The 26,775-nt window shown below is 41.0% G+C and overlaps 3 protein-coding genes across 4 annotated transcripts in view; 1 reads left to right on the top strand and 2 right to left on the bottom strand.

Moving 5' to 3' along the window:
• Window positions 1-7,251: 7,251 nt before the first annotated feature.
• katnal2 (katanin p60 subunit A-like 2) lies at window positions 7,252-18,223 on the bottom strand. The gene is made up of 16 exons (XM_034240578.1): window positions 18,078-18,223; window positions 17,081-17,151; window positions 16,326-16,492; window positions 16,171-16,207; window positions 15,803-15,905; window positions 15,620-15,718; window positions 15,251-15,310; window positions 14,685-14,762; window positions 14,244-14,342; window positions 13,432-13,495; window positions 12,677-12,795; window positions 12,474-12,565; window positions 10,810-10,920; window positions 8,282-8,444; window positions 7,798-7,900; window positions 7,252-7,660 (listed from the first exon to the last, which is right to left on the bottom strand). The coding sequence occupies exons 1-16, from the start codon at window positions 18,126-18,128 to the stop codon at window positions 7,521-7,523; spliced, it is 1,557 nt and encodes a 518-aa protein (XP_034096469.1). The 5' UTR covers window positions 18,129-18,223; the 3' UTR covers window positions 7,252-7,520.
• A 1,436-nt stretch (window positions 18,224-19,659) lies between these two features.
• Window positions 19,660-22,882, bottom strand: sigmar1 (sigma non-opioid intracellular receptor 1). The gene is made up of 5 exons (XM_034240575.1): window positions 22,586-22,882; window positions 22,393-22,444; window positions 21,879-22,027; window positions 21,492-21,584; window positions 19,660-21,339 (listed from the first exon to the last, which is right to left on the bottom strand). The coding sequence occupies exons 1-5, from the start codon at window positions 22,728-22,730 to the stop codon at window positions 21,110-21,112; spliced, it is 669 nt and encodes a 222-aa protein (XP_034096466.1). The 5' UTR covers window positions 22,731-22,882; the 3' UTR covers window positions 19,660-21,109.
• Window positions 22,883-23,176: 294 nt separating this feature from the next.
• The window catches only part of galt (galactose-1-phosphate uridylyltransferase), a 32,757-nt gene continuing 29,158 nt past the window's right edge, over window positions 23,177-26,775 (top strand). Inside the window, exons 1-4 of one of the 2 annotated variants that reach the window (XM_034240586.1) lie at window positions 23,177-23,334; window positions 24,063-24,232; window positions 24,394-24,469; window positions 24,834-24,882. In XM_034240586.1, the coding sequence (XP_034096477.1) occupies window positions 23,298-23,334; window positions 24,063-24,232; window positions 24,394-24,469; window positions 24,834-24,882 (332 nt within the window). In that variant the 5' untranslated portion in view covers window positions 23,177-23,297. Of the gene's footprint in view, window positions 23,335-24,062; window positions 24,233-24,393; window positions 24,476-24,833; window positions 24,883-26,775 lie in introns of both variants that reach the window. The other variant, XM_034240585.1, reaches the window with a different exon arrangement.

Raw genomic sequence — 26,775 nt, 5'->3', positions numbered from 1 at the left:
GAATGTCAGATTGGAGGCACGCACACCAGCGTACAGAGGAGCACGAAAAGAGCATTACGCATTCAACCTGTGCTGAAGCTTTTTTCTTACGGTGCTCTAAAGCAGACATCGAAAGCATGTTTGCTGGCAGTCAGATGTCTGCTCATAGGGAACAAGTCCGAAAGAGACGCCAGGTTTTGGAGCGTGTAGTGGATGTGGTGAAAGAGCTTAGGAAGAGAGGGCTAAGCTACAGGCAGGTGGAGAATGAGGGAGCATATATACTATCTTACAACACCGTGGACCACGGTAACTTTTTGGAGCTCATCCTTTTATTAGGAAAGTATGATGTCTGCTTAAAAGAGCATCCTTTTTGACTCTCCCAAAGCCCCCAAACTACACGCAAACAGACACACACACACACACACACACAAACAAACTCCTACCCCGAGGAATGGACGCTGGACATAATGCCCCCCATAATGTCTAGTATATAAGTTACTTTGTGTGTACAGTATATATATACAGTATATATATCTTGCTAGTTGTGTACTTTTGTAATTTATGTGGGCATACCCCCCCAGACCCCCCTATTAGTGCTCGGTCACTGTTCGCTTTGTGAGAGGGTTTGAAGGTCTAATTTCTAATGATTGATAGTTACGCATACTTGTGGTACTTATTAGTTTTGTTTGCCCCTGGTACGTAAAAAGGATAATAATAATAGCGTTTTTATAAATTAGACTGAGTTATTCTTCTTGTCAGGAACCGCTACTATTCGTTTGTTTTATGGATTTGAGCCGGTCGGGGTCTAAATGCCAGGGCCGATTTGCTGTCCCAGTCCAGCCCTGTGCAGCGGTTTTAAACGGAAAACAAATATGTGATGATCAAAAATACATATGTAAAACTTTTTTCTGTATTTGGATTTTATTTACATGTAGGCTATATGAAACGGAACACATTTGTGTGTACATTAAACAACACAAGTGTGAATCCTTTTGCGGATCATGAAATACAAGTGTGAATCCTTCTGTGTGCATGTGTGTATTATGAGACTGTTCTGAGCCCATAGGCTTGCGTTAAAAAATAATAATACACATATTTGTAAAGTGGGGGGACACAAACGGGATTTTGAAAAGTGGGGGGGACATGTCCCCCCTGTGGAAATTACGCCATGCGTGGTGTGTGTGTGCGTCAAGTGCAATAAATATATTGTAGCGACCCTGTATAGGATGCTGAGGGTGTCACTCAGGCATGGTTGAGGTGCGGGCCTGTGGTTGGGGAAGCAGACGGGGGAGGGCGGGAAGTTGTGACGTAGACACTGATATATATATGGGTATGTGTGGGAGTTAGTGTTAGTGTGAGGTTGAACCCACAAGCTGTACATGCACCTGTGATCATCCGTGAATAAGAAGAAGTTATTAAAGCCTAATAACTAGAAGCCTGTTTCCGACTCCCTTTGTGATCGTTACATTGGTGTCAGTCGGCTTGGCCGATTATCGGGGCCGATATTCCGCATTTGACCGATTATCGGTATCGGCCTTTTTTTTAATCAAATTGCCGATAGAACTTTGGCTCTGATGCGGCCGTTTCTCTGGCTGCAGTCACCACTCTGTGTACGCGAGCAATGTCCCGCCCACAGCGCTATCTGATAGGCTATTACTGAAGATTTTCCGGGCAGGAGCCAGCCAGAGAGGCGGGACCTTCTCATATTACAGGCAGGTGCGAAAGAACGCAGACACAGACTGTAAGCAAGCAGCAGCGCTGGGCGGCAGAGCCATACATGTGTTAAACCGAAGTTCAATAAACATCCCTATCCCCTATGCTGAAGTTACAAAAACACCACGATTTTATGATCCAATTCTATCAGTTTCCCAGTTACACAGGGACGCGGGAAGTCAGTCAGGGTTGGGGGTGCGTGCAGCGTCTCGCAGCGGAGTAACTGTGGGGGGGGGGGGGGGCTGCGAGTGGAGCCTCGCAGTTTTTCCATGGATGTATCATAAGAACTGGATAGCGTGGGAGGCGGGGCCTCATTCATTCCTATGAGAGTTGCTCATTAGCGCATGATGATAAAATGGCCCAACTTTTGAGTGAGTGAAACGTCACAGATTACCCGGCATGCCTCAGAAGTACCCGTATGTGCACTCATAGCGCATGCGCAACTTTAACCAAAATGCTCGTTCACATCAAGCACGTCAATTTGCGTACACGTAACAGCACCGCACGTTCATGACAGCATGGTAATGATTTGTTATTATGATGGATTTGATATTAACGAGGCGGCAGTTAGCAGCTAGCGGCTAGCTAGTAATTATGCTAATGTAACATCAATCGTTATGTACTTATATTACGCTGTAACAGGATCTAGTGATATCCAAGCAACAGAGCTTCATTTAGCATGAAAGAATGATTGCACTGTATATATATATATATATATATATATATATATATATATATATATATATACTTTTAATAATAAGTAATATTAACTTTATTTAATACAACAGTTATGGTACAAGATGTAATCATACAGCCCATGTAGTATGATAATGAATTACAGCAAACATGTGCAAGATATCCATTATTACAGCTCCGTGGGATGGCAGTAAGACGATATGGGTCCGTTCTTATTGTGCATCCATGGGTAAAGATAAACGCAACTCACATTGGTTTCTCAAACAGCATCTCTGTAAACTACGTGTATTCACTGAATTTCACTCTCTGCCTTTAACGGCTCGTTGTAGCTCCAATAGCTCCAGCCCCCACCCTCCCTGTTTGGTGGGGACACGTAACATGAACGTGCCGGGCGGCGCGGTCCCGTGGGTTAGATGCGCGTTCATAATGCAGAGGGAAATCACTCTCAGAATAACGTTATTAGCACATTATTACAACTTGAGGATTGAATGTTTTTAATAAGGGCTATACAAGTGTTCATACTGGGTAGTTTATTTAGTTTAAAAAAAATTATCCAACGATTTACAGACCACTCTTTCACCATGTAAGTCAATGGGAAAAAGTGTTTCCGGGCCTGGCAACCAAACGGAAGTGTAGTACCGCCGTTTGGCCAGCACGAATATTTTCATCTGAGTCCGGCGCACTTCCTGGGGGCTTGAGTTTTTCAGGTTGATATGTGAACCACGGTTCGACGTGACTATGGCTGTGACTGACCCGAGCCTCGTTGTTCTGATAGCTCCGCCCCTTCGCTCCAACCCCCCTCCCTCCCCCACATCTACAGGTGAAAATTACTTTTGCGACACATTTATCGCAAGAAGTGTAGCAAAAGCATAAAGTCAAGACCGCAGATTCGTCGATTTATACTGCCACAGAGCAGATTCGTCAAGTTGTAATGACTTATTTGAGAGGTTGTAATAACCAAGTTGCAGTTGTAATGGAAAATATATTTAAAAAATATGTATTTTTCTGCAAGTGAACATTTCATCACTAAGTTCATTTTTTTTCTACAAGCTACAAAACTTTTTTTTTCTTCTGTGACTTCTAATTTGGTTCACAGTTACATGGATATTTTATACAAGTGTACATTTGGTTCACAGTTACGTGGATATGTACCCAATCACGCAGGCTGCATGGGGCCCCGCCTTGCGCAGGGGGCCCCGCCCAGAGGGCCTCAGCTGCTGTGCGCAGTTCTCCGCGCAGTTCTCCGCGCACACCCGCTGACACACGAGAGTGAGACTGACGGCCCGTCCACACAGCAGTGTTAAAAAATCTTCCAACGCTTCTGCCCATTCACTTTGAATGGGGTGACGTCACGTTGCCTCACTTTTCGCCGAACTGCATTGTGGGAAGCAAAGCGAAGAATTTCAGGATTTTCAGGATTCAAAAGTTGAGCAATGTTCAACTTTTGAAGCTGAGGTGGAAGCGTCAGCCAATCAAATCCCGTTTATGCAAATCTGACAGTACAAGCGCTAGCCAATCAAACCGCGTGCAAGCTGGGAGTGACATACTGCAGTTCATTTTCTATATTCCTAAAAATGGAGGAGAAATTAGTTATTGCGGTAGCAAATCACCCGGTTCTTTATGACCAGTCCCTATTAACTTACCGGGATACAAACCGGAGGAACCAGGCATGGAGGGAGGTGGCAGAGACAGTGGGTGAAACAGGTTTTCGCCTGTTTGGGGATTTTATATCCAGTTTACTTAGTTTTAACATTGCTATTGCTTTGTATGTCGGGGGCGGGAGATTCATGTGATTGGTTGTTGGTCGCGTTGCTCGCAAAAAATCCCCAAACTTCAGATACGCCCACCTCCAAGATTTTTTTAACGCGGCTGTGTGGACGTACCGAGAGGTGACAAGGGGAGCACGTCTGTAACCCGACACCGTTGCAATTAATCGACATCTGACCAATCACGGCTTTGATACGGCCACTAGTGCAGGTGAAGAGGGGGGGAAAAAAAACATGAAGAAATTAGAACATCACTCGAAGGTGGGTTATTGTATGAGTCAAATGTACAACTTGCGAATGTTGTATAAGTAAAATTGCCATATTAAAACATCAGCTGCAATTCATGACATGAAGAAGGCAGTCTCTACATAGCATATAGGCTAATTCACGAGTCCAAGTCGGCGTGCGCGATAATTCACGAGTCCAAGTCATCGTGCGCGAGAATTCACGAGTCCAAGTCCGAGTCGCGTCAATCAGTGCGCGAGTCCGAGTCGAGTCACGAGTCCTGAAAATCGGCACTCGAGTCCAGGACTTGAGTACTCCATCTCTGTCTCACTATATAAAAAAGTAACTGAATAACAAATTATATTTGCAAAGTATCCTACTTTGTTTTCAAAAAAATTGGTTTCACTCCTGTCGGTTGGGGGGGGGCCTCATCTCACAATGTCGCTTGGGGCCCCAAGTTGGCCAGGGGCGGCCCTGGTTATACAAGTGTACATTTGGTTCACAGTTACGTGGATACTTTATACAAGTGTAAATGTATGCACACAAGTGCTCACATCAGCTTTTACACGCTCTCGCATTTTGCACCATATCTACCTTCATATTGCGAGAAGTTGAGAAATATCCACCTTACATCTGGTTGCATCACATCCGTAGCACTGCTAACGTTAAACGGTTACGGTACGTCCACACAGCAGCTTTTCAAAAATCTTGAAAATCTTGGAGCTGGGCGTGTCTGAAAGCTTGGGGATTTTTTGCGAGCAACGCGACCAACAACCAATCACATGAATCTCCCGCCCCCGACATACAAAGCAAAAAACCTCGGGGATTTTATGCGCGCAATATATATATAAACTCCCCAAACAGGCAAAAACCTACCAGTTTCACCCACTGTCTCTGCCACCTCCCTCCATGCCTGGTTCCTCCGGTTTGTATCCCGTTAATAGTTCTGGTCGTAAAGAACCAGGTGATTTGCTACTGTAATTTCTCGTTTGGAATATGAGGAAATGAACTGCGGTCTGGTTCTCCCTGCTTACACGCAGTTTGATTGGCTAGCGCTTCTACTGTCAGATTTGCATAAACGGGATTTGATTGGCTGACGCTTCCAGCTCAGCTTCAAAAGTTGAACATTGCTCAACTTTTGAATCCTGAAAATCCTGAAAATCTTCGCTTCGCTCCCCCACAATGCAGTTCGGCGAAAAGCGAGGCAAAGTGACGTCATCCCCATTCAAAGTCAATGGGCAGAGAAGCGTTGGAAGCGTTGAAAGATTTGTTTAAAGCTGCTGTGTGGACGTACCGTTAGTGTTAGTATACAATCTAGCACTAACCGTTTATAAACTGTTTATTTCTGTTCTACGCCGTAACGACACCTTTCTAGATGAGAGCTAACGTTAGCTAGCAGCCGGCGGATTTTAAATATAATAAAATTCAATGGAATAACATTAAAATTGTTAGACAAATATCACTCTATACAAGAGAGGGTGTTACAGTCAAGATGGAGGAATACCGGTTCAAATCAGTATTCAATGTTGTGTTTAGATTAGCTAAAACCCACGTCAGAAATCATCATGTTAATCGTTGTCACATAGCTATCATATGCCTAAAACAGTGTATTTTATTTGCATGCATTCATGTGCCAAATTGGCATTTTCCCATGACTCATTACTACAAAATTCATAACATAGGCCTACTTTAGAACTCGAAAACATCCAATCAATGCTTTTTATAATATATAAAATGAGATGCCAAATGTATTCAGCCACCTAAAGTCATTCACTACTTCAAGCTAAAGGACGAAATACGATACAAGTTTAGGAATATTCTCCTTCAAAACATCAATTTCAACAAAGGAGTTATGTTTTCTTTTGTGTGTGAGGCAGAACCTATGGGCAGAACACATCTGCTATCCGGTGGGCCTGAGGTGGGTTTCACTTACATTTGCTTCAGAGCAGTGTATTTATTTTTACATGAACAAAAAATAAAAGGGTGTCAAAAGTGTCACCAGAACCACATCCTGTCTCTGCATCTCTAGAAAGACTTTACGTCCTCTGTAGGTTTGTCATTAATAGCATTCCAATTTCTGTCTTAGGTAAATACAGAGAAGGAGATGAGGATAAAATCAACCCCCCCCCTCCCCCACCTGACATGTGACAGTTTCCCAGAAGCTGTGGCCTATGGCTGTGGCACACATCCTGAAGAACCTGCTATAAAACAGCAGTAACAACAGCTCCTTTTTGTACAAAAAAACACTCTAGCTCTAAAGATGTTTATTGAACGATTTCACTCAGCAACATGTCTATTTCACTGTTGTAGACTACTTTCTTAAGGGAATAATCCTTAAAAGTAAAGTATGCATTGACTCAATACTCACCATCTGTTGCCTCATTAACTGATGTTTGTCATTATGTCAAAGTGTACATTTAAGTTGGAATAAAAAAGATATCCACAATAAATATGTGTTATTATTTCACAGTGTTCGTGTTCTTTGTATAGATGAAATAAAAAGGCTGCTACGTAAGAAGTGGCAGTGGTAATGTTGTATAGATATAGAGTGACCTGTCAGACTGTGCGATTATTATATGATTTGCTGTTTCATCTGCAAAAAAACACGGTTTAGGATGTCAAAGATATCAGGAAAAAAAACGACATGAGCATGTCGAAAATATGCACAAAAGAAAGGTCTAGCATGTTATATAAATGTAATCTGAAGATGCTTCAAAATAAATACTAAATACTTTCAAAAGTAACGATCAGAATGAATGAATGCTTAACAAAAACATTAAAAAGTGCATAGGAATGTCAAAGAGAAAATATATTATGGAATACTACCGTATATGGAATTTAAGAGGAAAAACACGACGGCTAAGACCTTCGAGTTGTGGGAGTATTTTTATTGACTGATGGTAGCGACCAATAGAAGTTACAGCTTATGAAAACAATAAGTTAGTAAAAATCTTGTTAAACTGATTAAATAATGATATTCTGGTGAGGCTATTTACTGTTAGTATAAGGATGTGCAATGTGTGTGTGAATAAGTGCACTGTCATGCCACGGCTCCCACTAAGCCTTACAGCAACAGGTCAGTTTGTTACAGTCAACAATCTGTTGGAAATGCTGGAATGTTAGTATTAAAGTGTTTGTGTGTCAGACAGACTTGTACTCTCTGTCCCAGGCCGTGTATCTGTCCATCAGGTTTCGGGCCGAGGGTTTGGTGTGTGTGAGGACCTCCAGGAAGTCAGCTGTTGTCACGGTTTCCAGCTGGATGACTGGCATGTTGCTGCCTCCTGTAAGGGATAATCACAGTGAGGCTACATAGTTTAAATCAGGGACAGAGAAACACTGCTGCTGTGAGGGGACGTCTCCTCATGTAGCTGTATGTTGTTGTACGTGTGTGTGTGTTAGTGTGTGTGTGTTTCCCTACCGTCCTGATGTGACTCCAGAGCATCAAAGATCTTGCGCACTGGTCTCATGGCGGCCTCCTTACACACCAGCTTCACATCAGAGCCAGAGTAACCCTCCATCCCCTGAATCACAAACAGACACACAGAGACATAAGGCTGGCTGATAATTAAGATCTATGTCAATATAAATATTCTTATTGTATTTTATTTTAACTGTATATTGCAGATTTTTACTGCAACTTTTTATGTTTATTTAAATATTTGCTAATTTATTTTTATATTTTATCGTTAAATTAGGTAACTGTAACAAAGCCTAATATCCTCCCTGGAATATATAAAGCATTCTGGTTGGGATTCTGAGATGCACCGGATTTTGATAGTGCTGTATATTCACAAAACATGACAATTTGTTTTCGTATAATGCATTCCAATAAGATCAATACTGTATTTAAGAAAGACAAACAAAATATAAATGCTTGTTACATTATTCTCCCTGTCACACACCTTGGCCAGAGTCTCATAGTCCAGCTCAGTGCGTAGCTCCACCCCTCCTGTGCAGCTGAGAGGAGGCAGCCAATGAGAGATCATGGCTTGGCGAGCTGGCGAGGAGGGCAGACCAACCAGAATCCTCTTCTCTAACCTCCGCAGCATGGCGTGGTCCAGCTCCCTGAGAGAAGAGAGGGTTAGGAGACTGTGGACAGATGTCTGTGTCTTGTTCAGCTCTAGTCCAAATATCCTGAGGAATATCTTTAAACATTTTTATTGAGAGTGGAATCACAATGAAAGTGAATATTCAAAAATAATTCCTAATAATTAATGCAATATAAAGTTAATTATTTTTTTTACAAAGCTAATTCAACCACCATTCTCTTTGAATGACTCATAGAAAAAAAGAACAATAAAATAATAATTATATTTTTAACATTTAATATATATTTATTAGAAAAAGCCATGTTGTTTTGTTACAATTAACGTAAATAATACGTATTAATGCATTTTAGCTTACTAGAAATGTTCTTTTCTTTGATGAAATCCCTAAACGCAACAAATAATTGAGTTGTTTTTTTTAAAATAAAGAGAAAATAAAGTATAATTGTTTGTGTTTGTCTGCTTTTCTTTGTCTGCTAGCACAGAGACAGCTCTGGTTAAAGTCACAAATGACATTCTAATAGCCTCAGACAAGGGACTTGTCTCTATTCTTGTTTTGCTCGATCTCAGTGCTGCATTTGATAGTATCGACCATAATATCCTATTGCAAAGACTAGAGCACTTAGTTGGCATAAAGGGAACTGCTTTAGGCTGAGTTAGGTCCTATCTATCTGAACGCTCTCAGTTTGTACGTGTCAACGATGAATCTTCCACGCAAACCAAAGTTAGCCATGGAGTGCCACAGGGCTCAGTGCTCGGACCTATTTTGTTCACATTATATATGCTTCCGTTAGGCAATATTATAAGGAATCATTCTGTAAACTTTCATTGTTATGCTGATTGATACTCAACTATATTTATCAATCAAGCCTGATGAAATTAATCATCTAAATAAAATTCAAGACTGCCTCAAGGACTTAAAAACGTGAATGACCTTACATTTTTTATAAGTTATTGTACTTGGCCCGAAGAATCTACGAAACAAATTATCTAAAGATATACTAACTATGGATGGCATTAATTTGGCCTCCAGTGAGACTGTAAGGAATCTTGGTGTTATATTTGATCAGGATTTATCCTTTAACGGCCACATAAAATCAATTTCAAGGACCGCCTACGTCCATCTACGTAACATTGCAAAAATCAGGCATATCTTGCCTCAAAACGATGCAGAGAAACTAGTCCATGCATTTGTTACTTCAAGGCTGGATTATTGTAACTCCTTATTATCAGAGTGTACCAAGAAGTCAGTCAAGTCGCTTCAGCTGATTCAAAATGCTGCAACTCGTGTACTAACCAGAGTTAGGAAAAGGGACCACATTACTCCTGTTCTGGCTGCCTTACACTGGCTCCCTATAGAACACAGGATAGAATTAAAAATTCTTCTTCTCGCCTACAAAGCCCTTAATGGGCAGGCGCCATCTTACCTTAAATAACTCATTATACCCTACTGTCCTACTAGGGCATTGCGTTCCAAGAATGCAGGGTTGTTGGTTGTTCCTAGAGTCTCTAAAAGTACAATGGAAGCCAGAGCCTTTTGTTATCAAGCTCCACATTTGTGGAATCAGCTTCCAGTTTGTGTTCGGGCGACAGACACCCTATCCGTTTTTAAGAGTGCGCTTAAGACCTTCCTTTTTGATAAGGCTTATAGTTAGGGCTGATTAGATTCAGCACCTAGTTTAGCTGATATAGGCTTAGTTTGTCGGGGGACATCTTACTTCTTACTTCTCTCTGTCTATACCTGTGTACTCTCATGTTCCGATTAACCCAGCTTCCCCAAACGTCTTTCTTTTTTGGTATATACGCCGGGATCCGGAGTCATGGATGATCCTGCGCTCCTGTGTCCTGGATCGCGAGCCCTGGATCTTGAGTCGTGGCTGTGGTCCTGGATCATAAGTCCTGGATAGATATCCTCATGGATTCATCTTCCTATTATACACACATGCATTTCCAAACATTTGGACTACCTATGTTGCAAATGTATTATCTTTTCAATTTACACACGGCATCTATTGCACGTCTGTCCGTCCTGGGAGAGGGATCCCTCCTCTGTTGCTCTCCCTGAGGTTTCTCCCATTTTTTCCCTTTAAACTGTGGGTTTTCTCCGGAAGTTTTTCCTTGTACGATGTCTAAGGACAGAGGGTGTTGTATTGTCATACTGATATTCTGTACAAACTGTGAAGTCCACTGAGACAAATGTAACATTTGTGATATTGGGCTATATAAATAAACATTGATTGATTGATTGATTTTCCCACATCCGAAGGAACACAAACGCACATAAAATCCTGTCACCATCGTTAGGAAAGATAAAATAAAGATGACCACTGAGGTCTGACCGTACAGTATGAGGGGGGGGGGGGGGGTTCATGTTGAGGTGTTACCAGGGCAGGTTGGAGGCAGCCAGAACAAACACGAGGTCCTCTGACCGGGCCAGGCCGTCCATCTGCACCAGCAGCTCCGTCTTCATCCTGCGACTCCCCTCGTGCTCTCCCCTGGAAACACATCAGTCTGTCACACCAGTTATATTCACCGCGCTTTATTGTGAAATGATTCAACTATAGGTAAACCACTTAGTTATCTTACAGTGATCTGTCAACTGTTTTTCTTTGATTAGTACTAATTAAATGCTGAACTGAAATGCTCATTTCAGTTCTCTTGCTTGGATACAAATACCAGACATGATGATTGAGAGCTATTTTACTAAATGTGTGTTTATTTATATTTATTGCTCATTATTGAAAATGAATGATCTTTGAAAAAACAAACTTGACGGGAAAATGTCCTCCACGCAAACTCTAACCCATGCGTACGCACTAAGCACAACAACGGGAGAGACGAGAAACTGCGACACCGTTGGCAGAAGGAAGAATGGAGAGAAATATGTGGAAATAATACCATAAATAAAATGTTACCTCTCATTTATCATATATGAAGAATTCATTTTCAAACATTGATTAAAGCCAATCTTAAAATGATTAAACAAACGCCTGTTTGAGACTCCTCAGTGCACACAAAAACGTAACTTGGAGAAATAAATAAATACGGATATGTTATTTAAAACCACCTCGAATATGTTGTGTTAATGTTATGAAATGTTTTCTCATAAATGATGCGGTAAGCAGGAGGACAGAATTACGTCTAAACTGACGTCGTTTTGCATTTCTATAGGTTGTAGATACGAGCATGGTTTTATATACTATCACGTTTAATCGTGTTTTATGCCGTTTGCTAAGACTTGATAAGTCGCTCATAAAACACAGGAGGTATGGAAACTAAGAACACCATATGTTTGGTAGATTTGGCAGCTGATGTAACTCAACACATTAGTTTTATTTCATTTAAGTGGTGGATAGAGTTGCTGCGAGGGGGTTGAGATGCACAGGCTGCAGTGGAGACGCTGCACACAGCTGATTGACAGCTAGAACACAAACCACCAAATGATCCCCCGATACTTTCTTACAGTTTCTCATCATGCGGGGGTCTCCTGTCCCTGGCACAAACACACTGCCTGAGGAAGGTTATCTGTATTTTGTCATTAACTTTTTTCGGACCACTTATTTATTTATTTTGGTGACGATCCGACCTCCATGCTGCTACTCTGGTTCAAACTGCATCCACCAAACAATGTGATTTGTCTCCACCTTCCCAAAAGAACCGAAATCTGACACGGTGTGAAATGTCGTTTTTAGCTGTTCTGTCATCATTTCCTGCGATCTTCTTCATGCAGTCAGTCAAAATGAGTATTAATACGGGGCGTGTCTTTGACTATTTATAGGCAAATATGGGCGTTACGTGAAGCCCGCAAAAGCTGCGCCGCATTTCGAGTTGATTGTGATTTATAAAAGGGAAACCGGCGTAGGACGTGCCGCACGCAAGTCCTACGCCGGTACGCAGTGTTTTATGAATCGGAAAATGTCTGTGCGTATTTTCTTTTGTTGTCCTACGTAAGCAACCTTCCCACGTGAATCCTACGCAAGGCATTATAAATGAGGCCCCAGGACTGACTTTTCAAAAAATATTTTCCTCACTTAGTGGCTGAGCTCACCCCATGTTGGCTCCTCTCTGACTCATCACTGACTCCAGCTCATCCAGGAAGATGGTGGACGGGGCGTGGTACCTGGCCAGCTCAAACAGAACCTGCACATATGCAGATACATATGTTACCACAAATCAAAACCGACAATGTACGTAACACTCAAACATGTTTTAATATATTTGAACTGCTGTATGTGTGGAGCAGTCACCTACCCGGACCAGTTTCTCAGAGTCTCCTCTCCACTTGCTGACGATGCTGGAGGCGGAGATGTTGAAGAAGGTGGTCTTACACTCTGTAGCCACGGCCTTGGCCAGCAGAGTCTTACCTGTACCTGCCAATGTGAGTCACATGGTCACAATGTTAGGAAGACATTATTTAAAGGTCTCCTATTATACTATTTGTAGGCCTCATACCCCTCTTTTTCAGCCCTGTTAGAGAAGTGCTGATTCTGGGTCCGTAGCTTTAAAAAGAAAAAAGTGTGAAAAAAAAAAGAAAAAGAGAATTTTACCCAGATACTCAGCTAAATTCTGCCGTGATTAAACGCTATATCATGTTCAAAGCCACATCACAGATTATTTCTGAAACAGTATGGAGCTCAAATGCTTTTTTAAGTGTTAGCGATGCTTGCTAATGTAAATAAAGACCCATATTACTTCCAAAACACAGTGTTTGTGATGGATGGTGACGTTTCTGATAGGGCCTGCGGGCGTAAAGCCAGCCCACATTTCCAATATTACGTCATATCGGAAGCAAATCTGGATCCGCTCCGTTGTACCCCCGTTTTAGAGATGTGGGTACGGAGGAAAAGAGAGAGGGTTCTGTTTTCTGACACTTTGTGAGTTCCCTGGCACACCGGGGACACATATTTATGTATAAAAGACATCAAAAAGTGCCTTTTGCATGATAGGAGACCTTTAATGTTGGCCAAAGCACACGTGACGTGGGTTTACAGCAGAGGAGATCTTACCTGGGGGGCCGTAGAGCAGCAAGCCCTTCCATGGAGACAGGATGCCTGTGAACAGCTGGGGGTACTGTAAAGAGAGAGGGGAGTGAAATATAAAACTACAGCACAGACAAACCTTTAAAAAATCACAATCATTTCTAAATTAAAATATATTAGAGCTGGGAACATCGTCTTCTCGCAGACCAATAAGAAGCTGAGCTGTGTGCAAAGAGGACAAACTGTATTGCTTGAAGTATAGCTGAGGCAGTGCTGCAAATATCACACAGCACACATTAGTCTGAATGTGAGGTGGCAAACAGAGGCAGATCACAAAACTGACCTTATACCCCAGAGGATGAATAATAATGGTACAGAAATGGGGGATTGTGGGAAGGTGGAAGTGCGGTATTATTCAATAACAGAGGCCAGCAGAACAGAGCAGAGACACATCCGTCCTCATCTCTGTCTGTAAATGCCAAGAGGATGCAGACAACCTGATTTGTTGTCATCAGATCCATGAGGTGATGATGATAGAAGCGTGTGTATTTTCCACGTGTGTGTGCCATGTTATATTTGTATGTGCAATGTCTGTAGGCAGCGGCAGAATTGTGTGAATGCGACGGTGTGTATGAATTCTACATGTGCGTGTTCCTGCCTCCCTGTCCATCCATCTGTGTGGGTTACTACATTATCCCAGATATAGATTTAATGTCAGCCTAACAAACTAGCCTGACCCGCTGCCCTCCTTCTCCTCAAGCCCTTTAAAGGAGATGTATTCAGAATCGAAGACGGGCGATCGCAGCTGAAATACCAGCATTGCCGGGCAGCGGTTGCACCTTAATGGGATAGACGACGGCCTCTTTGACTAATCGCTTTGCGTCCTCCAGGCCGATGATGTCCTCCCAGCGCACGTTGGGGCTGTGCAGATAGATGTCCTTTAGGGGGTGAACACACACACAGAGACACAGCATGAGGGATGCATGTGGACATCAACATCCTGGTGAGATTAGGAGTAAATTGGTGTCCTTTTAGGGTGATAAGGGAAATAGATAGAACCTGGGCCTTCATTAATACAGCAGATCAATTTAACCCCAACAGAGCACTTCACTGCCCACTGGTGGACATATTTGGTAACATCTAAACTTTCTAAAGTATATATTTTCACAAGAATGAGCCACAACTTAAGATAAAATAAGCTTCTTTTTTACGTGTATGGAGAATGTTTGCCATGTTTGTCAGAGCTTTCAATATAGTGTGAGTGTGTGTGTATTTATTACCCCGCTGATGATGGCAGCGAGTTCTCTCATCTCACCGCTCATCCCAGACAAGCCACTGAGGGGCTTCAGCAGCCGCTCCTGTGGCACAGCATTAAGTTGATATATCAATGTTAGTGTAGTCCAGTGTTTCTCAAACTTTTTCATACCAAGGACCACTTAACCAATAAAAAAACACTCGCGGACCACCTAACTCCACAAATATCCAAAAACACATCGTTGTTTACAAATCGCCTGAAAATTGTACAAACAAGTGGCAACATGTGTGATGAAGGTGCTTATCTGGGCTATATCATGCAATCGAAAGTGAAACTTAAGCTCGTTCCATTGCGGAGATATTCCCACGAGAGTGCGAAAAACTTAAATAAATTTATTTATTTCAAATATGAAATTTTACCAATATACTCACGGACCACTAGGGGGCGCTCACGGACCACCAGTGGTCCGCGGACCACTGACTTTGAGAAGCACTGGGTAGTCCTATGAGTAGCTTTTGAGTTGGATTGTTAACATGAATTGTGTGCCATTCAAATGTCTTCACAAATACACTGAAATTGTTTTATAATTACCATGTGGTCTAAGTCACTGCCCGTTCCTTGGGTTGACACTTTGCCTTCAGTCATCTGGCCCTGAGAAAAGACTTAAACTCATTACAAAGTACAAAGTAATGAAAGAAATAACTCACATTAGTGATTAAGTTTCACATTTCTATAAAACGGTGTGTAGATATTTATGAGTCAATGTGTCATTTGTTTACATGAGGGAATTTGCATTGTTTGCTATTCATGTCGACCCCAAAATACAAAAGGTCCTTCTTAGCTAGTTTTATAGAGACTCATCAATACAACCTTATGTACAAAAGGTTATTCAAATACAATGTGTCATAAAACAACGTAAATCCACTTTATCCATATATAAAAACCATGTTTTTCTAGTACCTTCCTGTTGGTAGCCGCCTCCCCAGCTGGTCCGTTTCTGATGGAGGAGACATTGAGACCGAACTCTGAGGACTCTGGAGGAACAGAAGAGCCGGTCTCCTGGAAACACAGCCATCAGAAGTTCAGATCATCACACTTCAAATCCATATTCTGATCATGACTGTTGTGTTTTTGATGTTTTACATTTGTTTGAGAACCAGCAGCTGGCCTCCTGGCCCCGACTGCAGGCTGCGGGCTCTGGGAGGGGATGATTTTGGGAAGGGGCTTCACAGCTGAACAGGGACTCCTGATCGACACAGAATAAAAACATGTTTCAGGGGAAGAATTCAATAATAACTGGCAGAGTTGATCATCATTGCACTTTGAAGCAGACCAGACCTCATTCAACATCATAGTCAAGTTAATCGAATGTATTTTCCAATCAATAATTACAATGTTTTATTGTTGTTTGTATTATTTTGCTCATAATATCAGCATGTATGGACAGTGTATGACTATAACATCCTTATTGATTACTAAAAGAAAGGTCGTCTATAAGAGGGAGAACTCACTTCTTCACTCCACCACTTCTTATATTTCTGTTTTCACCTTGGCATAAAAAGAAAAGAAATATGAATTAGCTCTAATTAAGATCTAACAAGTACAGTGTCATTTAGAATGTTTGTATCACATTGAGCATGAGATTGTTTTAGCGGAGGTGGTATACCTAGTTCCGCGGTTCTTCTGATAAGTTTGGGATACTTCTGGAACTTGACATAGTGATAACTCTCGTACTCCATCAGCACCATCTCCAGATCGATGTTGTCGCAGACCTCGAACCTCCTCACACCTCCATTAGTCTCCTGGTCCAAGGCCACCGCTGCAGACACGTAGCTGGGGAACGGACACACACAGGATGTCACACACACACACGCAAGAACCTTAGAAAAACACAATCGAGGTCAACTATGTCTGGGAAGACTCACGTGATTTAGTATAAGGTGCTTTTATTTGATGAACTGCTTGTATCGCCACCAGAAAAGTCAGACATTTTCAGTTTATACACACACACACACCAATACATGGTCTTCTGTACACTTGTTACCACGGATCATATCAATTGCTATTTCACACATACCTGCTAAATCAGTGGCATATATCAGTCATTGTAATGAATCCTTAAATGCAAGCACTTTCTAGTCTTTTTCCTTTGGCAATTTGTAAGTCTGCTCTTTGCAACATCACATGTCATTAATAGCAGGACAAAAAGGAACGTTGGGATTTTAGCCTTTGCAGACCATTTACATGCACAATATACAATAAACAGTAACACACTACAGGAAAGGGAAACCCTTAAAAAGCATATCAAGGCCCATTAAGAAACTATAGTACAGACAAGCCTCTGAATGTTGAAAGGTTTCGACATGCGACTGCACACATACTGTATATGTGTTAGCAGCACCACTGTGGAGGTATACTGACCCTTGCCCCAGCAGGTGGTGGTAAATGAGGATCAGGAGATTCTTCCTCCTGGTCTCAGTCCTCAGCTCGTCCTGTTGGACAGCAACACAGAACACACTCAGCTCCTCAAACACAACTGCTGCATTCATGTCAACAAAAATAATTTAAAGTTTGGTTCAATGTGTGGTTTTGTTTAGACATGAAAAACCAATACTAAGTGTTCTCTTGGGTCTTTCACATAGACATGTTTAGTTTAGTTGTTCCCCTGTTTTGGGGAGTTTTCCTTGTATGCTGCACAGTCTGGTCCCGTAAGGCAATTTTGCAATTGATGATATTAAACTATATGAATAGTAATGGATCCATGGATTGATAGTAGAAAAGAAGAGGGGGGTCGGTTCTAAATGCATACTGCAAGGACCATGAAGTCAAAACAGCTAAAATGTGATTTTTGTCACAGGGGGATTTCCTGTCTGGTAGCACTTTACTGTCGTTTTTTTATTATTTATACTGATGAATCACACCTGCGTTTGACAAGTTGGAATGTCACCCGCGAAAAAAAAGACTAGTGGTGATCTTGATAACTATATTTGATTACACTTGTACTCCCTGCTACTTTACACATGTGTAGAGCATTGTAACGGGGGGTATACTCGGATGCGGACATACAAAATCGCAGTAGAGGGCGACAAATCGCCACTAATGACAAACACCTGACTGGTATCTAGGCAACCTGTAGACGCTGGTGATTAATGGTAGGTCTGGATGCGTGCAAAACTAGCTATCCTGATTAGCTCAACTGCTAACAGCTAATTGTTACGCTAACTGTCACAGTTCAACGACGACCTGGCCATGTTTTGAATAGTAATTTAATTTGGCCATAAGCAGTATAAACTAACGTTAAACGCCCCTCTCCAAAGTGTCTCAGTTGCTAGTGAAGTTAGCTTAAAGTGTTTAGCTTACAAGCAGTTCGTCTACCCTGATAGAAAAACACAAATAAGAAAACCCCTTATTCACTCACCGCTTCCCGGGTTTGGTGTGCAACCTTCATAGATTGATATGAAAGCTCCATCTTGTTTCTGGAAGTTTAGTGAGAAGACGTTATGATTAGTAAGCTGTTGTTGGCCCACACTTGTATTCTGAAGTCTGTTCAGTGTTAGTGTGGGGGTCTGGGTATTGTCCCTAGGGGCCACCGTACTCTCAGGTGTAGTATCCCCCTGTACACCAAATACTGAAACAATGACAATACAATTATGTAATAGTTTAATTAAGCTTTAGTGTATTATCAGAAAGAGGAGAGGTAGCCGACTTGGAAATATGCATTGTTTCTTAAAAAAACATTTGATTAATAAATTAAATAGCTTTCTAAATGCCTAATTAATTACAAAGCTGTACAAGTGAAAGGATTGGTTTGGCAACTCTTGGAAAGCCAGTAGGCCTAAGTGGACCTCTGTTTAAGAGGTTATTACTAAGAAAATGTACTATTATGTCAATAGTGACATAGTGTAATGATTCATTCTAATCACAAATATTGGCATCAGTTGAAAATAAATAACTTGAGCCTTGATTAAGGGTCATGGAATGTCTATACTGAGATGTACAAATATTTCTATCCAAAGAAATCCAATTGTGTGATACTGAACATGTTCACTAGAGGGCAGGGAAGAGCTTGCCTGTGAGTACATTGGAGCTATGTAATAATGAAGGTCCTCTGTTTGCTTCATGTTGTGTTTTAGCACACCTATTTATGCAAGCCTAATGGAGGTTTTGTGACACTCATTTTCTTTTTGGAATCGTTTATCCAGTTTGTTATATTTTCTGCATGCATCCCTCACTCTCTGTGTCTGTGTTCACCTCCTAAAAGACATCTATTTGCATTGCCCTGACATGTGTTACGAGGACATTAGCCTGGAAGACAACAAGCGATTAGTCAAAGAGGCCGTCGTCTATCCCATTAAGGGGCAACCGCTGCCCGGCACCCTGGTATTTCAGCTGCGTCGCCCGTCTTCGATTCTGAATACATCTCCTTTAAAGGGCTTGAAGAGAAGGAGGGCAGCGGGTCAGGCTAGTTTGTTAGGCTGACATTAAATCTATATCTGGGATAATATGGCAACACACACAGATGGATATATATTTCAGGGAGGATGAACATCGCAGATTGGACACACTATAGTATAATATAAACACACACACACCTGTTAAAAACACCACATACACCCACACCCACACTTCTATCATCATCACCTGGCCCTCTCTCATGGATCTGATGACAACAAATCAGGTTGTCTGCATCCTCTTGGCATTTGCAGACGGAGATGAGGACGGATGTGTCTCTGCTCTGTTCTGCTGGCCTGTTATTTGGAATACCACCATCTGTTCACGCAGCATCCCTCCACCTACTCACTCCCTAACCTCATCCAGATTTGTATCAACTCTCTGGAGTATATAAGGTCAGTTTTGTGATTTCACTCAGCTTGTGTTTACCACCCAAAAATGCCCATGATGTTGGTTTTGCAGGAGCTGTGATGGATTACTCAGTGCAGTTGAGTTCTTCCAAGATTTCAGATGTGTGTGTTAATAAGAAATAAAACAGGCTTGCATTATTTAACTTCGAAAAACATTTATTTCTTCTGGCACTGTCAGTTTCCATATTTCCCTTTACCGTATATTGTACTCCCAAACATCAACATTTAAAGTACAGTGATAATGTTTTTGTTTTGCCATCCATCCATGAGACCACGCTGCTACTGATGCTGCTGTGTGGAAACCAAATAACTACAGTTTAGATAGTTATAAAGTATGTTTACTCCCAAAAAACCTTATATGTTGTATGTTGCAGCTGAAAAGGTATTAACCGGGAGATGTTGGATATTATTTGCTTGTAAAGTACAATTCCAAGTGCCTGTGTATAGTGTTTTGCCCAATAGGGCTAGTGCAAAGTCCCACACAATGAAGAGCGGCTGTAGCAAACTCATGTAAACGTACTTGACCACAAAAACGTATATAACAAACTTCAGGAAAAAGCAATATAGGGACCCATTTTTTTTGTTTGTTTGCCAAGCCAAATAAGAATCGCACACATATTTGAAATGGCTCCTATATTTCTCAAAAATAGCTCTCTACCAAGGTGAAAGAGAAAAGACAGAAAAAAGTGGGGTTGTGAGAAGAGCATTGCACTGAGGTGCTGCACAGTAGCTCTGGAGTAGATCTCACACACCATGACAGAGCATGTGTAATCTTTAAAGCACTGCTGAGTTGAAATGAACCTGACTATGACTCATACGGAGCCAAAAAATAGGCCATTGCACACACATCATCCAGGCAGTTTACTTCACCACATTAAACACATATTATTAACGGATAATTGATTGTCAATGAGAGATTTAGAGCCAACTATCAAATGTATTCTTTGCAGCAAACACGCTTATTGACGTTTATCTTTGTGAAATTAGACTTTTTATGGTGACAATTTACACGCTTATAAATATGAAATGGTATTTAGTAAGAAAATAGAGTGCTTTGGCTTTGAATCATGTATTTAAGTTAGTTTCAAGCCAAATTAAGCATATCTGTTTTTAAAGTGATTCCTTGGTCCCAGTATTTATCACAGCTGAATCCTTTTTCTTAAGTGATTGTTTGCTAGTGAGTGTATACTCAATTGCCAGTTACAAGTGTTATCTGTTTATTCCCAGAATAATGATTTGGCAACCTACTTGTAAATAAAGGTCTTTAGGTCTCCATTCTTTAAGCCAGATTTTAAAAAACAAATCACTGAAGACTTCACTGACTATGTTTGAGCTCTCAGATGTTGTGTAGAGTAGGGAAAAAAGGAATCAAACGCTGTATTTTGGATAACCTTAACGAGGGGCGAGAACTTGAATGTAGAACCGGTACTTTTTGCAAATTTAGATACTACACTTCCAGGTAGAAATATTTAAACGTGAATAATCTAGCATGGAGTTTCCCTGATGCTAGACTGATAGTGGTTAAGGGGACGGATGTGATGACAAGGCAAACCTTTTGAAATGTTACTGTCCAATTCACCACCGTGCCTCAGAAAACCCCCGTTTCTGTGAGTAGCGTCCCGGCCTCGAGCAGCAGACACTTGACATAGACGCGTACGGTGTAGAACATGGTGAGGAAGTCCTGGGTGCTGAACAGGGTGTCCGCCAGAGCGAATCCCAGCGTGGAGGGGATGAAACCTTGGCCGTACTCCACCATCCACGTTCCGCCGCTCCACTGGACGGATGTCGCCTGTCCTACACTGTGGACGATGGTGTCACCTGTGGAGAAGAACATCTGGAAGTAAGGGACGAGGAAATGACAACAACATTTTCACATTCAGATAACATTTTTACATCTTACATTTAGGTCAATAAGGAAATCACAAATACTAAAACATGAAATGTATTGGTAAAATATGTCATGGTATTACCGGGGTAGTATATTTCACTCTTGGTTGTCCCCTCTTTCCACTGTCTGAAGGTGCCGGATATGATAGTGTCAGAAATCTCAGCCCAGTAACGACCTGACAGCAGGAGAGATAGCAGACATGGAGTCACATTTCCATTGGTTATTGACAGATTGATTCCAAAAAACGAAGGAACACAAACATAGAGTGTACACATCACTAGGAAAAAGACTACCCAAGTACAGTCTTTATGTAATAAAAGTGTAGGATATATGCTGCATATTACGTTTTCTTTTTCTACATAAATCCTTTACGGTGTCCTCAGTACAAAAGATAAGGCTGCAGGTAATAATATAATGTGTGTATCATTTAAGTTTATGATTGCAGACTTTAACCCCCTTCACTCCTCACCTGAGTGTCCTCCTGTGTCCACTGCAGTGCCAAACAGCAGCAGGTACTCAGTGAGCGAGGCGTGAAGCAGACACATGGAGCCCATCCAGCCACCAGCGTTCACAAAGATCCACTGCAGGTCCTCGTCTGGCAGGATGTGGCCAGGGTACCTAGTTCAGGTACACTTTATTAGCTGTTTTAAATAAAATGCTACACAACTACTTGAAATAATTGTGTTTAAAATATTGTATAACTCCACAACATCAGATGCAGCCCTGTCTACAAAGCAGAGTAAATAACCAAGTTTAGTTGAATTGTAACAGCTCTACCACCATATAGCTTTAAAGACAAACATGAATCTAATGACATTTCAACTGACTGAATATGAGTCAATTAAACTTTGTTTTCACTTACAAATAAACACCCTGATAGTTAATGCTTCAATGAGAGGGGTTTCTTATCAGTTGCAGCTACAAATGCTTACATGACAGTAAGTATATTATACATTTATGATTAAAAAACAATGTGTGTGTACCTCTTCCTGAGCTCCACCACCACTTTGGAGAAGGCCTGCTCATGGTCCTGTCCTAAGAATACACACATATACTGTTAATTATATGTTATTTGGGCTATTTAAATCGCGTATTTCTACTTTAGACTGCATTTGGCTGAACAGCAGGTTAGTTTTGAATTTATGTAGCTATAACACTCCTCAATACCAAACTAACCTGCGTACTGTTTGGCTATTTTGGCTACGTCTTCTTTGTTGAAAACGTACTGCTTGGTGGCCATCCAGTGCCGCAGCAGCAGCACGGTCATGACGGTCACTGCGCCGAACAGGAACAATTTTAAACACGTTTTAACTATAGGCATGGTTGAAACTAAAAGAAAACAGACACACACAACAGCAGCAGCGTTGACTACACGTGTAGACAGAGGCAGAAAGGTTGTTTCAAACACGCCATAAGGCGAGGAGGCGTGAGACGGTGGAGACCAACTGATAGCTTCTTCCCGGTCAGTTGGGGAGGGAATTGGCTGCTCAGCCAATCAGGGGACGAGTTCGTCACTTAGGCGTCAGCAACTTCAGGGTTGCCAGTGAAATGAAAAACCCCCTTTAAGTAGTTTTGTATTTATTTCGTTTGCTTACACAAAAAAAGCTACGAATTCAAATATATTCGTATAGTTTGTATTGAATTCAAACCTTTCCGTTTTTTGTATGAATAATATTGTCGTTTTTGCCCTTTTTTTCCTTTTAAAAGTTTGTCTTCAAACGTCAATTTATCCCAAGCAGCCAGATTGTTTCCCATGTCGATAGACAGGAAGCGGGCAGATGAGTGTTGTGGACAAGTAGCTAGCTGTTCAACAAAGTTAAAGAAGGAGTTTATGGTTCAGTGACTCCATACCTGGAGAGGTGACAGTTCTCAAACTGCACCGAAAGACATGAGCGACAATAAAGAAGTCAGTTTTGATCCTAAAGGTACGGAACTTTTATGAGATAAGGGCTAATTTCATTCATCCAGGATATGATAGCTGCAGATCTGTTGATTACATTACAAGAGCCATTCATCAAATAATGTCGACCTATTATAACAACACATTTACAAGTCTAATTTACTAGGACGTTCTTGTCATTCAAAAAATGTCTTACGATACTTTCTTCCCGGAAGCTGTTGTTGCCGATAGCCTACTAGATGAAGCATTAAATTAACACATTTACATTGGAATTCAGTCATATTGAATTTCCATGGTAAAGTAACGTGTATGGTGCATGAAATCTATATTACTGTCAAACCACTCAGTCAGGCCTGTTTTCCTGAATTGACAGAATGCTTATTGCACCGAGCCAGCTGTGTAGTCTCGTGACTTGAGTTCCTGCTGTTTTTACTGCTGTAGGCTGCAGCAACAGCACACAATGCTCCCTATAATCCATGACTTTACCATAATCAACTATGTTTGGAGGTTTTTGGATGTGTTGTTTGTGTGTTATAACTAAAAGGCAACATATCTTTCACATGTTTAGTCTTACTGCCCTATTCTTCAAGAAAGGGCCAAATCATTGACAAGGAAAAATAGTGATCAGCTGTTTCCAATTATCAGGTGGATAACATGCACATGATTGGACTTTGCTTTTGGTCACCTTTTTGCCCTCAAACTAGCTCTCTGTGTGATTACATACTCTTGTTTTATCTTTCCGAAACCCTGCAGAGCACCAGCACCTGCGTTATAATCCTCTGCGGGACACCTGGGTCCTGGTGTCGGCCCACCGTATGAAGAGACCCTGGGCAGGTCAGGTAGAAAAACCTTCTGAGGAACACGTACCCAGACATGACCCCAGCAACCCACTCTGTCCCGGGAACACACGTGCAAATGGAGAGGTAAGACCAGGTAGCTACTTTGAATAAATCAATGTCATTTATATATACAAACATGTCATTTTGGATACATATCCTGGCACTTGAGGTAAATGAACAAATGCCAATTATATAATATTGTCTCCTATTTTGTGATACCCCTGTGTCTGTCTGTTTCTCTCTAGGTAAATCCTGACTACGACAGCACTTTTCTTTTTGAAAATGACTTCCCTGCTCTACAGCCAGATGCTCCTGACCCTGGTAAATGTAATTTCTGATGCAGTTAAATTACTGATTTGATCTCAGACTAAAAAAGTGCACTCAGTAGAGTCTCCACCCTGTCTGTCTGGGAACAACCAATGCTGCAATGTTGGATTAAATACAGACCACAATTGTATAACAAATCACAAACCCATCAGAAACAGGACGCCAAAATCAAGCAGTCGAATTACTTCACCTACATCTTAGAAACAAAACATTTCAAATTTGAGATAATTTCACGGCACAGTAGACGGTTCAATCAGGGTGAATATGTTCAGATGGATCAATGCACTTACTGTATGTATTTTAACAAGTACTTGTTGAAAGAGTAATACCTTATTATATTTTGAAACAACTTTTTCAGGTTCAGATCAACATCCACTCTTCCAATCTAAGGCTGCCAGGGGTGTCTGGTAAGAACAAAGCTCCATGTCACACAATGCAGGATTAGTCAATGTCTGCCGTCACACTGTGATGCTTTTTGTATTGTGTACAATGGCTGTTAAATGTTATTATTTGGAATGATGGACACTATTCTTTATTAAGTGAGGCATATAAAAGGACTGAATTAATAATCTTGTTCTAAACAAATTATATTGTATTAAAATAATGTCGAAATGTATGTTTTATATTGTACCTTACCAACAAACCAGTGAGATGAATATTAAACAATAAGTAATTGAAATTAGCATGTGGTTAGAATTAACTCAAGGATGCATCTTAATCAACGTTCCTTCTAAAAAATGATGATACATTCAAATGTATGACTAATTAAATCGGAGCTGAGCAGTGCAATCAGAGCGGTCATGCTGAGGCAACCTCCATTCACTGCTGCGAATCTGCATAATCAGCTATTAAGAGAAGAGGCTTTTTGTGATCAACACACTGCATGCCACTTGTGTTCGTGATATTTTGAACTATGCAAAGCACAATTACAAATCCACACCGTCCACATACACACAGTATATTAATAAGTGTGTGTTCCTCCGGGACGCCAGCAGATGGGGATGTTTTATTAGAAGTAGACACGTATCTTTTGCTGGTGCTCACTGAGATTTACAAAACAAAGAAGTGTACAATTACAAACAAATATTTGCTTTAAAGTTTTTTTATTAAAGCTTGGCTCCCGCTTTGCCATGGATCAATAAGTGTCAAGCACATTTAAATGAAAAGAGGATTTGATTCAAATTCTAATGTTCCATATTCAAATCATATCAAAGACATGTCCTTGTCATGATGCCTAACCCTTAAACATTTTTCATAATGTTTTATTGATTAAACAGGGTCTATAAAATCCGAAAATAGGGGAAAATGTCTAATGTCAATGTTACCCACATTCCTTTGTACCCACCACATAAAATACATTTAAGAAATGTAAACAAAAATAGCAGGGGACTTTTACCAGTCTTTAAATGTTTAGTGTTGTCATTCCAAAACCCAAAGACATTCAGTTCAATATGATGTAAAACAGAGAAAAAGTATATATTACAACCCTTAAATGGGCAATCACATTTAAATAATCTGTTATCAAATCCATTATATACCCATAGTATGTGGTTAATTTACCCACATTACACATTAATACACCCCTATTTCAGTATACACCACTGTTACCCGTATTATACCCATATTATACCCACTGTTATTTCACCTATGTAACACTGTTATTAGGCCAATATTACACCCATGCAACACTGATATTACACCATATTACATTTTATTTACACTATTATTACACCCATTTTTCACATGGACACAGCCTGTCAAATGACTATCCCTCAGGATACAAAAAACCTTTAAGGGTTAAGAGGCTTAAACTGGATTTTGTGCCATTTTTGCATTAAACATTTTCTGTCGATGGAATATTAATGCCCCCTAAGTCGTCACTCAATATCTCAAACATGTGTTTAAATGTTGTCTGATGTAGCGGCTGTCAGTCATTTCTGCTGGCAGAGAAACAGCATTGATCGACTTGTTGCCCCGTCTTTTTATTGAGTTGTACGTCTCAGGGTGTTTTTCTTCCTCGCAGGTTCCTTCTGTTTGAGTCTTTTTCTTTTCATGATGTAGGGAGTGGTTGTTCGCTTGTTCAGTACAGTTGTTCTTGCTTGTGGTCCACACTGTCAAAAGAGATGAAGCTTGACTACCATTTTTTGCCCGGCAGCTACATCAACAACCAATTAGAGCAAATGGGATTTGGGTCATGGGAGACAAAAGAGAGATGGGGTGAGGGAAGAGGTGAGAAATATTCCTGATGATTTATCGTATCTCCCCTTCTCGGTCATGCTGTCAGTCTCAGCAAAATGATG

Source organism: Gymnodraco acuticeps, unplaced genomic scaffold, assembly GCF_902827175.1.
Source record: "Gymnodraco acuticeps unplaced genomic scaffold, fGymAcu1.1, whole genome shotgun sequence".
NCBI lineage: Eukaryota > Metazoa > Chordata > Actinopteri > Perciformes > Bathydraconidae > Gymnodraco > Gymnodraco acuticeps.
The sequence above is the reverse complement of the archived record's forward strand: the minus strand, read 5'-3'. Positions and strand labels throughout refer to the sequence as shown.

What these genes read in the sequence shown, in the direction of transcription:
- katnal2 (XM_034240578.1), bottom strand. Translation starts at nt 18,128, where the DNA reads ATGGAGCTTTCATATCAATCTATGAAGGTTGCACACCAAACCCGGGAA. An exon ending in CAGAAGAACCGCGGAACTAG is followed by an intron (nt 16,208 to 16,325) that starts GTATACCACCTC and finishes TTTTATGCCAAG; the next exon opens with GTGAAAACAGAAATATAAGA. An exon ending in ACTATGAGACTCTGGCCAAG is followed by an intron (nt 7,901 to 8,281) that starts GTGTGTGACAGG and finishes TTTGTGATTCAG; the next exon opens with GGGATGGAGGGTTACTCTGG.
- sigmar1 (XM_034240575.1), bottom strand. Translation starts at nt 22,730, where the DNA reads ATGCCTATAGTTAAAACGTGTTTAAAATTGTTCCTGTTCGGCGCAGTG. An exon ending in GTGGTGGAGCTCAGGAAGAG is followed by an intron (nt 22,028 to 22,392) that starts GTACACACACAT and finishes TACCTGAACTAG; the next exon opens with GTACCCTGGCCACATCCTGC. An exon ending in GAGTGAAATATACTACCCCG is followed by an intron (nt 21,340 to 21,491) that starts GTAATACCATGA and finishes TCTTCTCCACAG; the next exon opens with GTGACACCATCGTCCACAGT.